The sequence below is a fragment of the Rhinolophus ferrumequinum genome, chromosome 21 (genome assembly GCF_004115265.2).
Source record: "Rhinolophus ferrumequinum isolate MPI-CBG mRhiFer1 chromosome 21, mRhiFer1_v1.p, whole genome shotgun sequence".
Taxonomy (NCBI): Eukaryota; Metazoa; Chordata; class Mammalia; order Chiroptera; family Rhinolophidae; genus Rhinolophus; species Rhinolophus ferrumequinum.
In genome coordinates, this window is record NC_046304.1 from 10,896,651 (window position 1) to 10,909,112 (window position 12,462).

Consider the following 12,462-nt stretch of genomic DNA (forward strand, 5'->3'; position numbering starts at 1 on the left):
CACATCATAGTTCATTCTTTTTTTTCATCGCTGCGTAAAATTCTACGTTATGATTATATCACAAATTATACATCCATTCTTAGCTTAGTTCTTGTGCCCCAAGTGTACAACTGTCTTCTACTTTTGTAGTCAACCCCAATTCCTCCTCAGCTTATCTTGGCTTGTCAGGAATCAACAAATTCCTCCTCTTCCATCGCTGATCACCTCTCTCTGGAGCCTCTCTTCACCCTAGGGTCCCTGAGCTCTAGCTTCAACACCCACCACCCTTTCTGTCATGGGCTCTGGGTCCTGGGGCGGAAGGATGTGCTAGCCTTCCCGCTGCGGCCACTACTTGCCCCATTTCCCAGAGAGAAATGCCAGGCAGCAGGCCAGCTGTACAGTGAGCTTGTGCTGCACCCTCTCCCCTACCCCCCACCCACTGGGGGCCCCAAAACCAATGCCGTAACCCACTACCCATGGGGTGCCCAGCTCTGCAGGCCATGGAGGCGGGCAGAAGGAAAGAGCTTATTAGGCTGATAAAGATCTGGAGGCCCCGCCCAGACCCCTCCCCCAACTTGCCTGAGGCCCTGGCTCAGGCCGGACTGGCTCCCCCACCCTGAAGTCTCCTTTATTCAAGGCATCTTCTATCCGCCCTCTCAGAGGCAGGCCCAGCGCGCTGCCTCCTGTTCCTCCCTGCCTGCTCCCAAGGGCTTGCAGCCCAGAAGCTGGCTCACCAGCCAGCAGCACCGCCTCACTTCAGCCTGCCTGGCTCCCGTCCTGCCCGCCAAGGGCAAGAGCTTCTCCAGGCTCTGGGCTGTTAGGGGGTCAGCCACCCTTGCCTCACTTTACTATCTCGGGAAGCTGGCCCTTTCCACTCTTCTGTGTGTGGCTTCCCCTACCTGGCTTGGACCCTCCATACAGCACCTCACAGTGTCTGGGATTGAGCTCCCTCCTGAAGAGCAGCCATGGCCACCTACAAAGTCAAGGTGGCCACTGGTACCGACTTCATGTCGGGAACAATGGACTCCATCTTGCTCACCATCGTCGGCACCCAAGGAGAGAGCCATAAACAGCTGCTGAACCACTTTGGGAGAGACTTTGCAACTGGAGCGGTGAGTGTGTGTGTGAATCTTTGTGTATGTGTCTGTGTGTGTGTATGTGTGAGTGTGTGTGTGTGTGTGTGAATGTGGTGTATGTGTATGTGTGAGTGTGGTGTATATGTGTCTGCATGTATGTGTGTATTACGAGTTTGGTGTGTATATGTATATACGTATGTGTATATGTGTGAGTGTGGTGTGTGTATGCTTGTAGGTGTGTGGGGTGTGTACATGTCTGTGTGAGTATATGTAGTTTACGTGTATATGTGTGAGTGTGTGTTATGTGTGTAGTGTGTGTGTATATGTGTGACTGTGTCTGGGGAGCACGAGGAGGAGCGGTGGTGAGCAGAGGAAGGGGACAGAGCTTGGCCAGGAGAGGCTCGGGAGCTCTGGGAGAGGTCTAAAAGCAGTGGGTCGCTAAGAATGGCTCTGGATGCCCCTCAACCCAGACCTGGCTCCCAACCTTCCACTGTCTTTGGACCATCCTTCTTCCTGCCTAGTTTGTCACCTCTCATCCCTTTTTGGTCATTCTTCATCCCTCTCCCTCACCTTTTCTCACCTCTTCTCACCTCTCCTCTCTTTCCCTCTTCCTCTCTCTCATTACTCGCTCCACACCCCTCATCTCTCAACCCTCTTCTATTCCCTTTTTCTTTTTTCCTTTCTCATTCCCTTTCCACTCCCTCTTCCCTCATCCTCTCCCATTTCCTCTCTCCCTTCCTCCCTCATTCCTCTCTCTCCTATTCTCACTCACTTTTTCTAAGGTAAGGTGCATCATAACTGGCTTAAATTCATATTGCAGTCTCTGTAACTTCAAATGGCATCGAACTATCCCGTCCAGTGGGGGCCTGCCTGCTCCGTGATGGAAGGCACCCTTTGCCGGGCCCTCACCCCTCAGACCTGATTTGAGTCAAGTCCAGCCACCTGCTGCTATGTGACCTTAATAGATCACTCTATGTGGCCATTTCTGAATCTCCACATCTTCACTGATAAGTTGGAGAAAAAGGGGCTATTTGGACCTCCTCTGCCCACTGTAAGACTAGGAGGCTTGAGGGCCCTGAACTCCATTTGAGCTTCTTTATACAACAGCCCTTGGGGATCTGCCTGGTTTCTGCAGCCTCAGACAGGTGGGGAGGTGGGTCGGAAAATGGGACCTCAGGAGCTCTGAGAGGAGAAAAAGGAGGGTTTGGGTCTTGCCTAGCCCTGCGTAGATGGGTCCCAGCAGGGGACAGTCAGGTTAGAGCGGTGGGAGGAGAGCCCAAAGATCAGGTCACCCCTGTTCAGGGAGGTGAGGCATGAGCAGGGCCAAGGTGAGCAGCCAGACTCGTAGGAGGCCTGAGAAGCCAGAATTGAGTCCTACACACTCAGCTGGCCCTGTACCCTGCCCAGGTGGACGAGTACACTGTCCAGTGCCAGCAGGACCTGGGGGAGCTCATCATCATCCGTCTGCACAAGGAGCGCTACTCCTTCTTTCCCAAGAACTCTTGGTACTGCAACTACGTACAGATCTGTGCACCCAGTGGCCGTATCTACCACTTCCCCGCCTACCAGTGGATGGAAGGCTACGAGACCCTGGCACTTCGGGAAGCTACAGGTAAGCCCTCATTACCCCATCCCATGCCATTCATTTGGTCCCTTGCTCTGGCCAAGCCTCCGCAGCATGGCCACTCTGGGCTCCCTACGTCAGCCAGGGGCCAGCCCCACAGGGATTCCCAGGAATGTCTGCCACTCTCACACATTACTCTCAGTCATCACTGCTGTGTTGGGCCCAGCTTGGGCTGCACCCTGAGGAATGGAAATGTATGAGGCATGGAATGACCCTCACAGTGTCAGGCTCCCAGGTTCTGGCAGGAGACAAGCGTGCTCTCTGTTACCTTTACTGTCCTCTCCTAGATTCCCATGGGTTGCCTGGCCATTCCGAAAAGACCACTTGCTACTCTGGGTAGAGGCCTCAGGACCCTGATAGGTCCTATTTATTCCAAATAGCATGGCCTGCTACTCCGAAAAGACTCCCTGTTATTCCAGCAGAGTTCTGTGACTACGACACGATACCTTGTTGTTCTAATTGGATGCCCCAGCACTCCAACTGCTGCCTTGTTTTTCATTAAGAAGGCTGTTAGTTCAACAGTTCTCTATGGTACTATAACAGGAGGACCTGTGCCTTATTATGAGGCTCTGAGTTTCTGATTTAGCATTTTTTAGACTAATGGGATGTTCTGCTCCAAAGGACTCCCTGTTACCCCATCAGGACACCTTATTTCTCTAACAGGACTCACTGCTAATTCTAAAGTCCCCTCTTAGTCCAGTAAGGCTCCATCCCACTCCAGTAGGAGGCCTTGTTACTCGTACAGACTGTTGGGGTTTTCCTTGGTGGCCCAGCTGTTTTCAAATTGCTCAGTGGCTCCCATGCAAGAGTGACAAAACCTGAGTGCCTGAGCTCCTTATGTTTATCCTTTCCACAGCCCTTGTCTGGCAGGCTTAGGCCAGCTTCCTAATATGTGGCTGCTACATGGGGACTGCAGGCCTGTCCTCTTTTGTCCCCCTGGCTCCACCACCCAAGCTTCTTCTGGCCTCCCTCGAGGTGGGTGGGAGGGAAGGGCAAAGCTGAGGGGGCCCAGGGACCTGAAGCTCCATCTTCCCCGCAGCTGGCCACCCTCTTCTGTCTCTCATTTCCCTGTGGCAAGAGCCTTTACCTGGGAGCAGGGGCACAGGGGCTTAAGTGGGAGGGGCAGAGAGAGGCAGGCCTGGGGAAGGGTGAGGAAGCCAAGAGGAGGGTCTCACTGGCGATGTGGAGCATCTTCCCACAGTGATATGTCTGAGTAACATGGAAGCAGGGGACAGGCAGAGTGATGCTGGGTGGCCAGGCAGGAATGGGGTTGGGTGGGGCAGCTGCCACGCAACACCAGGGCAGGGAGACTTGAGTCACCTGCTAGGTCCTTAAAGGAGTGAGGCTCCCACCCTGGGGATGAAGCTGAGCTGGGGCTCTGGGTTGAACAATTCCAGCGGGCACTGTTCACCCAGAATACAACATGAGCTGAGGCAGATGGAGAAGGGAGAGGCTGGTGAAGGGGTCTTGAGGGAAAATGATGGGCCCGCAGTGAGAGGCACACACCAGCCTGGGACTACCAGCCAGGATGCGGGAGAAAAACAGGTCTGGATTTGGAGCTCAGCTCCCCCATGTACTAGCTGGATAGCTAGGTCAATTTGTGAATTCTCTTAAGCTTCAGTGTCCTCATCTGTAAAATGGGGCTAACAACAGAACCTACTTTATAGGGTTGGTGTGAAAATCCAATGAAACAACCTCTAAAACGAGTTTTTAAAAGGCTTAACAAGTGTTCGTGGTTTTTAGTGGGTGGTGGATGAGTGGTCAGAAGCAGACTGCCTTGGTTCAAATCCTAGCTCACTGTTTTCTCTTTATGTAATATTGACTGTTTTCTCCTTGTAAAATAAGCGTGATGATGTTTTCCCTTAACTGAAACTGTGAGGGCCAGAGGGGTTTTGAAATTCAGATTTTATATATAAATGCATATACACACATACATATATAAAGATACATACATATCTTTATCTATGTATCTTCTGTATATATATATAAATATATATATACATACACACACACACACACACACACACACACACACCATATATTATGTGATATATCCACCAGAGCACCCCCTAATCAAATATACTAATATCTCTGCAGCAAAAACTATGAATAGTTACACTAAGTAAGTTAAATGAAGACTGTCTATAGCTTCAAGCAAATTTCGAGCAGGTTTTGCTGACCAAGGAATTTGTGCCTAACTTGTAGAAAAAACAAACCAACCTGATTTGTATAGCCTGTTGGATTTTGGAATTGTGGCGAGCAGGTTGTGAGCCTACAATACTAGTCACCTGATTTATAAGGTTGTTCTTGGGTGGATTACATTATTAATAGAAGAAAAGTGTTTAGAAAGTGCCCTTACCTAGTAAGTGCTAAATAACTGTCATTGTGTCAGTGTGTCTGGAAGAGAGACTTCCTTACAGCAGCACAGCCCAGCTTGAGGGGTAGAGTGAGAGGAAGGAGGGTCGTCCCTGTTCTTTTCCTCTGAGTTTTTGGGAGGAGACACACCCTCTGTCCTTCTCCCAGAGTAAGTCTTCCCCATCCTTAGCTGTGCCCCCCACCCCAGCTGACCTGGGAGTCAGAAGAGAATTCTGATCCCTGAAGTGGGCAGGGGCAGGCAGAGGCTGGGACTGGGGGGATGGGGGTGTCCGATCTGAGCCCCCTTTTTGGAATACCTACAGGAAAGACAACAGCAGATGACACACTCCCGATCCTTCTGGAGCACCGACGGGAGGAGATCAGAGCCAAGCAGGACTTATACCAGTGAGGGGAGGGTGGCACGGGTTAAGGGAGGTCAGGGGTCCAGTGATGGCTTTGCCCTCTGTCCCTGAGATGGTTCATGGCCATCAGGGCCCACCAACTCGGCTTCTCTTTGCAGCTGGAGGGTCTTTGTTCCTGGCCTGCCCAACTACGTGCACATCCCCAGCTACCGCCCTCCTGTCCGGAGAAACCCCAACCGGCCTGAGTAAGGACCTGAGGCAGTGGTGGGACCCTCCCAGGGCAGACCCCTGGACTCTGCCCCCTCCTTTGAGCCCTGGACTCCAGATGCAGGTTCCCAGCCCTGCTCTCCTTCCCACAGGTGGAATGGTTATATCCCCGGATTCCCGATTCTCATCAATATTAAGGCCACCAGGTTCCTGAACTTAAATCTTCGCTTCTCTTTCATCAAGACAGCCTCCTTCTTTTTTCGCCTGGGGCCCATGTGAGTCTGTGTGAGTGGCACCGGGGTGGTGGTCGTGAGGGCTCCTGAAAAGACTGCCCCTCTCCCTCTGCTCCATGCTCACTCACCTCCACCACGGCCGGGAGGTTGGAACAGCCAGGAAGGCAGAGGGAGCTGAAGAGACGGGCCAGAGAACCTGAGAGGTGACAGTCAGAGACAGATCTAGAAAGACCTTGAGCTGTGGGCCCAGGAGACCCTGAACCCAGAGATTTTGAGACTCCGAGACCTAGGTGGGGTAGGGCAGCTCTGCGGGCATTTGGCATCCTCCCTTGAATCCCATCTCCTAGGTCACTGAAGTTCAAACTCCGCGGTCTGGTGGACTGCAAACAGTCGTGGAAGAGACTGAAGGACATTAAGAAAATTTTCCCTGCCCACAAGTCTGTTGTCTCCGGTATGGGGTGGGGCATCACGAATGGAACAGGGGGAACCTACTTATCTCTGGCGGAAGGAACCCAAGACACGTCCAGGAGGCAGGACCCCCACGTCAGCGCAGTGGGGTGGGAGGAACCGGGGAACCTGAGGCAGGAGTCGAGAGTTGTGTGGGCGCGCCCTCTGGCGGCCCCTTGGAAAACGTCGCCTGGGCCCCTGTGGCCGCTCAAGGGGAGGATGAGGGCTTTTTCGTTTTCTTCTTGGGTGTCCCTTGTCTTCCTCTGTCTTGGGCCTTGGCCCCACGCCTTTCTGTCCCTGATGGGGATATGGTCGCGTCATGACGCTCCTGCGCCATCCTCCTCCCCCAGAATACGTGGCCGAACACTGGGCAGAGGACAGCTTCTTTGGGTACCAATACCTCAATGGCATCAACCCAGGCCTGATCCGCCGCTGCACGCAGATTCCAGACAAGTTCCCCGTCACAGATGACATGGTGGCCCCGTTCCTGGGCGAAGGAACGTGCCTGCAAGCGGAGTTGGAGGTGAGGTTTGGTCCAGCAGAGACCTCCACGGCCTGCTGGCCTTCCTCCCTCCCTGGGATCCCCATCTCTCCCCACCTCTGCTGCCTGTAGAGAGTTCCACCCCCTTCCTTCTCCCCCACTTGGTTCCTGGCCAACCCTTGCATCTGGGGGACACTCTGTATCCAAGGTGTGGGTCATGGGTGCCCGTGTTAGTGCCTACCTGTCTACTCATCGCGGCTCCCCTCCAGAAGGGGAACATTTACCTGGCAGACTACCGCATCTTGGAGGGCATCCCCACTGTTGAGCTCAACGGCCAGAAGCAGCACCAATGCGCCCCCCTCTGCCTGCTGCACTTTGACCCGGAAGGGAACATGATGCCCATTGCCATCCAGGTGCTTAGGGGTGCAGGCCCCACTGCTGTGTGAGCGTGTTGCCAGTGTGTGAGCCTCCGTATGTGCATGAATGTGTGTGTGCACTTATGTAAGTGTGGGCGCCTGTGTATATACTTTGTATGCCTCTTTTTATGTGAGTGTGTAGTGAGTGGGTCAGCTTGTGTGTGTGTGTACATGTGAACCTTAGGTCCCTATGTGTGCACCTGTTTGTGAGGGCTTCTGCCTGTGTGCCTGTGTAAGCATGTGTGTCCATATAAGTATATGTCCCTGTGTGTGCATCTGAGAATATACCTATGTGTATGTATGTCCCTATTTATGTGTGTGGCTGGTGATGAGCCTGGTGTGTGGCCCTGTGTGTAAGCCTTGGGCTGAGTCTCTGTGTGTCCCTACATGTGCATGTTTGTATGCTGCCACTGTGTGCCTCCCATGCATAAACTTGGGTTCCTGTGGGTGCAGCTGTGTGTAGAGTGCATTCTGTGAGTATAAGCATGGAAGTATTGAGCTAATTAGACTTAGTGAGTCTGCCTTGTGAGTCTGCTGCTGCCGTGGGAGTCTGGTCTGGCAGAAAAGGGGACCCCTTCCCAGAGGTCCCCACTAAAGTCATATCCAAGTTAGAAAAAAATCACCCCTCTGGGGACGAGTCAAGCCCTGATGCTCCTGGCTCATTCGTGGAACAGTGTAGGCTAGTTTTCAGTAATTGTCTCCCCCCAGGGTGCTGGGTACCCTTGTGCAGTGCACAACTGAATGTAGCAGCCATGGGGTTGAGATAAGAAAGGCTTCTCAGAGGAGGCAGCTCATGAGCTGATTCTTGAAGAATCAGTGGGAGCTACCAGGTAGAGAAAGGGACAGGGGAAGGGATTACAGGCTGTGGGAACAGCAAAAGCCAATGTGAGGAGGGAAGAAAGGCCCTGGTATGCTCAGGGGACCAGAATGACTGGAGCATAGGGGGTAGAGTTTTATACTTCCTCAGACTCCCCTTGGCCTCCTTCCTGCAGTGGGGGCCCTTGTGTGTGGGTCTTTGCACTCATCTAACCCTCTCTCTTTACCCACCCTCAGCTTAGCCAGACCCCTGGACCCGATTGCCCCATCTTCCTGCCCAGCGACTCTGAGTGGGACTGGCTGCTGGCCAAAACGTGGGTACGCAACGCTGAGTTCTTCTGCCATGAAGCCGTCTCCCACCTGCTGGGGACCCACCTCATCGCTGAGGCCTTCTGCCTGGCTGTGCTGAGGCAGCTGCCCATGTGCCACCCTCTCTACAAGGTATGGGCTTGGACAAAGGGACCTCTGTGAAGCATCACTGCCCTCACCCAGCCTCAGAAAGCCACTTGGTTCACTCAGCAGTCAGAGGGATTCCAGTCAGACTTGGAGAGGCAGCTGGGCACCCGTAAGACATGGCTTGAGTGGGGACTTCCCACAGTGAGAGTGTTTGATGTTGCAGAAATGGGGGTGCCGAGGTCCTTTGGGGGATAACTTCCGTTCTCTCTCATTGTCCTCCTTGCTTCCTCTCACAGCTCCTCATCCCTCACACCCGATACACCATTCAGATCAACAGCATTGGGCGGGCCCTCCTCCTCAATGAGGGGGGGCTCTCCTCCAGGGTAAGACGTCTGCGCCCAACCCCAGCAAGAAATTTGCTTTCATTCTGGCTTTTGAGTTAGACTAAAAGCAGGACTTCCCAGTTGCCTTTAGATCACGAGGGGGCATGGAAAGGGAACTGGTTAGGGTGGATGCTGTGTCTAGCACGACACAGAGGCAGGCGCTGAGTGTGCTGGCTGACATGTGAGGGTTCCAAGGGCAGGGAAGGCTGGACAGGGGTTAGAGAGCACTCACTAGATTATGTGAGAGACGGGTGCCAGCCTCAGGGGAGAGGACTTGCAGGGACACGATGACCCCAGTATCTGCCTCCTCCCTGACAGAGTATGTCTCTGGGCCTGGAGGGCTTTGCTGAAGTGATGGTTCGGGCTCTGGCAGAGATGACCTATGACAGCTGCTACCTCCCCAATGATTTTGTGGAGCGCGGGGTTCAGGACCTGCCAGGATATTATTACCGCGATGACTGCTTAGCAGTGTGGGACGCACTGGAGAGGTAAGGTCGGGACAGCAGTGGGTGGCACTCAGGGTGGACACCCTGAGGTGTTGGAGGGGGCGTGGGGAGCCTTGAAGTACTTCAGCTTGTGTCTGGTGACACCTTCTGACTTTGGCAAGTTACCCTTGCCACTTCTGCCCCATAGGACTTGCCCACCCACAGGCTTGGGGCAGCTCTGGGGCCAGGGCATCCTGGGGAAGGTGGGAGCAGCACAGTTGGGCAGGGCAGGGAGAGGGTCCAAACTGAGGCCCTGTCCCCTGGTCAGGTATGTGACAGAGATCATCACCTACTATTACCCATGTGACGCAGCCGTGGAGGGTGACCCGGAATTGCAGTCCTGGGTGCAGGAGATATTCAAGGAGTGTCTACTAGGGCGTGAAAGTTCAGGTATGGGCCTGGGCACCTGGGCATCCAACAGGGGCCTGGGGCTGTGGGGTGGGCCACCTTGGCTGGGCCAGAGCATGTCTCATTGGGGGCTGAAGGAGGCTAAATCACTGCCCTAGGATTTTGTCATGGCCCTTTCCTGTCCCTTGGAGCAGTGGCATCTCGAAGAGGTTGGGGAAGAAAGCATGCCTGTCTTTTGGTCCCTGTCTGAGCTCATGGACTGTAGGTTATCTCTGTAGAGACCTGGAAGGGTCCCAGTCCCCCACCCCAGAAACGAACCTTTGTGGACTAAGAAATGAGGCATGAGCTTAGACTGGAAAGGGCAGAGTGTGCTGTAGTCTGGGGAGCTGGTGGGGAGCTGGCAGGTTCCAGGAGTGGGGGAGAGCATCCTGAGGTCATGCCATTTGGGCACCCACTCAACAAGTATTTAGTGAGCATCTATGATGTGACAACCACTGTGCTGGTTACTGGGGAGGCAAAAGAGAATGAGACAGGTGAAGGTGCTGCCCTCAAGAACTTCACAGACTGGGGGAAGTGGGACTGCTCAAGTAAAGGGGGACTTACACTATGGCAGAACTGGTGCAGCTCGGGGGGCATAGGAGCCCAGGAGAGACACCTAACTCAGCTTGGGGAAGGGTGGTAGGTAGAGAGTGGTGTTGGGGAGCAAGCTAAAATCTAGCTGAGATCGCAGCTAAGATCTGCAGGATGAGCAGGTTAGCTGTGAGATGACAGAGGTGGCATTGGAGAGTTCTGGGAGCTGCTGATATGTCCCTGCAACTAGAGCTGAGGGTGGGAGTTGGGCAGGCTCCCAGGGGGGCTAAGGCTGAAGTCATGGGCAAGGGCCAGGTTGCACAGCGTGATTAAGGAGTTTGGAATTACTCTGAGTGCCATAGGGAACCATGGAGGGGTTTGGAGGGAGATCAGATTTGTGTGTTAGAACATTGGGCTGCACCAGCAGTCACAAGACAGTTTGGGAGGCTACTGTGGTGTCCAGTAGGAAGGTGACAGGGACCTGACCAGGTGGGGGCTGTGGGGATGCAGAGAATTCCAGAGAGACTTGGGAAATAGAAACGACAAGACTTGGTGACTGGTTTGGGTTTGGCAGTGGGGGCCAGGTGGGGGAAGGAGGGGCCAAGGGTGACTCTCAGGTTTAGAGTTTTCACAGCTGGGTAGATGGCACAAGTCATTTCTTGAGATGGGAGCCTGGTGGGAGGATGGTTTTGGGAGGAAGATGATGGGTCTGGATTGAATGTGTTGGACTTTTGGAACCTGGGGTCACCATGGCAACCAGGGCTGGCTGCTTACTTGGGAGAACAGGAGAGAAAAGCAAGAAGCCTAATTAGGTGTACAACCAAGAGCCAGGCTACTGAGAAATCTATCTGGAAAGTGCGGTCTCAAAAGAAGTGTGTGTGTGTGTGGTGGGGTCTAGATGAGGGACTGTACTGACTCAGGGCAAGAAAGCCAGGTTTCTTCCAAAGCTTTCTAAAGCCAGGATTCTTTCCCCTCTGAGATCTGGGACCCAAGAGGTCCCCCTAAGGGAGCTAGAAGAGGGATCTGAGGGTCCCATCTCAGGCAGGTGCTTGGGGCAGCCCTGGAGGACATCTGACCAAAGCAAGTTGAGGCTCCCTCCCCAAGGTTTGTGGTGTGGCCTGGGGGAATGGGGTTGTGGCCACAGGAGGGACAAGCAGGCAGGATGAGGGCAAGGATGTGGCAGCTTTAAGTGTAGGCACGACAGGTTGAGATGGGCTTGGTTGCGCCCTCTGCCGGCAAGCCAGGACCAGCGCAGGACTGACGTTGCCTCCGCCTTGTCCTGCCGCACAGGCTTCCCCAAGTGCTTGCGAACAGTGCCTGAGCTGATACGATATGTCACCATCATCATCTACACCTGCTCTGCCAAGCACGCAGCTGTCAACACAGGGCAGGTACCTGTGCTCACCAACCCTTGCTCCAGCCCCAGGCCCAGACCTAACCTTAGTCCCAGTCCCAACCTCAGCTAAAAATCCTAGTTGGGCCTGACCTGTTTCAATCCAAGTTCCAGCTTCAATCCCAGCCTCAATTTAAACTCGAGAGTCCCGGGGTGCTCTCTGATCCAGAACCCCTCCTCTACTCCACCTCCAGCTGGAGTTCACCTCCTGGATGCCCAACTTCCCATCATCCATGCGGAACCCACCGATGCAGGCCAAGGGGCTGACAACTCTGAAGACCTTCATGGACACGTTGCCGGATGTGAAGACCACGTGCATCACCCTATTGGTGCTTTGGACACTCAGCCGGGAGCCGGACGACAAGGTGTCCTGGGGCCTCGGGGTGCAGGTGGGGGTGGGGGAACTATGAGCGTAGGCAGGAGGCTGGGAGTTGGGGAGGGGGGTAACGGACAGGAGGGAGGTGTCAAGGGAGAGGCTCCTGAACGGGCAGGGCGGAGGGGTGGGGGCCCGCTGTGTCTCAGTTGCTCGGTTTTGTACCCGCAGCGGCCCCTGGGTCACTTCCCCGACATCCACTTCGTGGAGGATGTCCCGCGGAGGAGCATGGAGACCTTCCGTCAGCGCCTGGCGGAGATCTCGCACAACATACGCCAGCGCAACAAGCGCCTCCCTATCCCCTACTACTACCTAGACCCAGTGCTGATCGAGAACAGCGTTTCCATCTAGGACAGCCCTTCTCGCCTCGCCTCTTCACGCCCTAAGCCCGTCTGTTTTCAAAAAACGAAAAAAAAGAAAAGAAAAAAATAAAAAGAAAAGAAAAAAACCCACTTCAAATACAGGCCCAGGGTCTGCCGGTGAGCGCGGCGTTTACTGGAGGGGTGGGGTGGGGCGGG

General features: G+C 54.2%; 1 protein-coding gene across 1 annotated transcript; it reads left to right on the forward strand.

Moving 5' to 3' along the window:
* The first annotated feature begins 687 nt into the window (after positions 1-687).
* Positions 688-12,363, forward strand: LOC117013596 (arachidonate 12-lipoxygenase, 12R-type). The gene is made up of 15 exons (XM_033090906.1): positions 688-1,091; positions 2,463-2,667; positions 5,358-5,439; positions 5,555-5,641; positions 5,756-5,878; positions 6,184-6,287; positions 6,634-6,806; positions 7,034-7,177; positions 8,234-8,437; positions 8,689-8,775; positions 9,094-9,263; positions 9,529-9,650; positions 11,469-11,569; positions 11,766-11,936; positions 12,116-12,363. The coding sequence occupies exons 1-15, from the start codon at positions 945-947 to the stop codon at positions 12,293-12,295; spliced, it is 2,100 nt and encodes a 699-aa protein (XP_032946797.1). The 5' UTR covers positions 688-944; the 3' UTR covers positions 12,296-12,363.
* Positions 12,364-12,462: the final 99 nt, after the last annotated feature.

What these genes read in the sequence shown, in the direction of transcription:
- LOC117013596 (XM_033090906.1), top strand. Translation starts at nt 945, where the DNA reads ATGGCCACCTACAAAGTCAAGGTGGCCACTGGTACCGACTTCATGTCG. An exon ending in TGTGCCACCCTCTCTACAAG is followed by an intron (nt 8,438 to 8,688) that starts GTATGGGCTTGG and finishes TTCCTCTCACAG; the next exon opens with CTCCTCATCCCTCACACCCG. An exon ending in ACTAGGGCGTGAAAGTTCAG is followed by an intron (nt 9,651 to 11,468) that starts GTATGGGCCTGG and finishes CCTGCCGCACAG; the next exon opens with GCTTCCCCAAGTGCTTGCGA.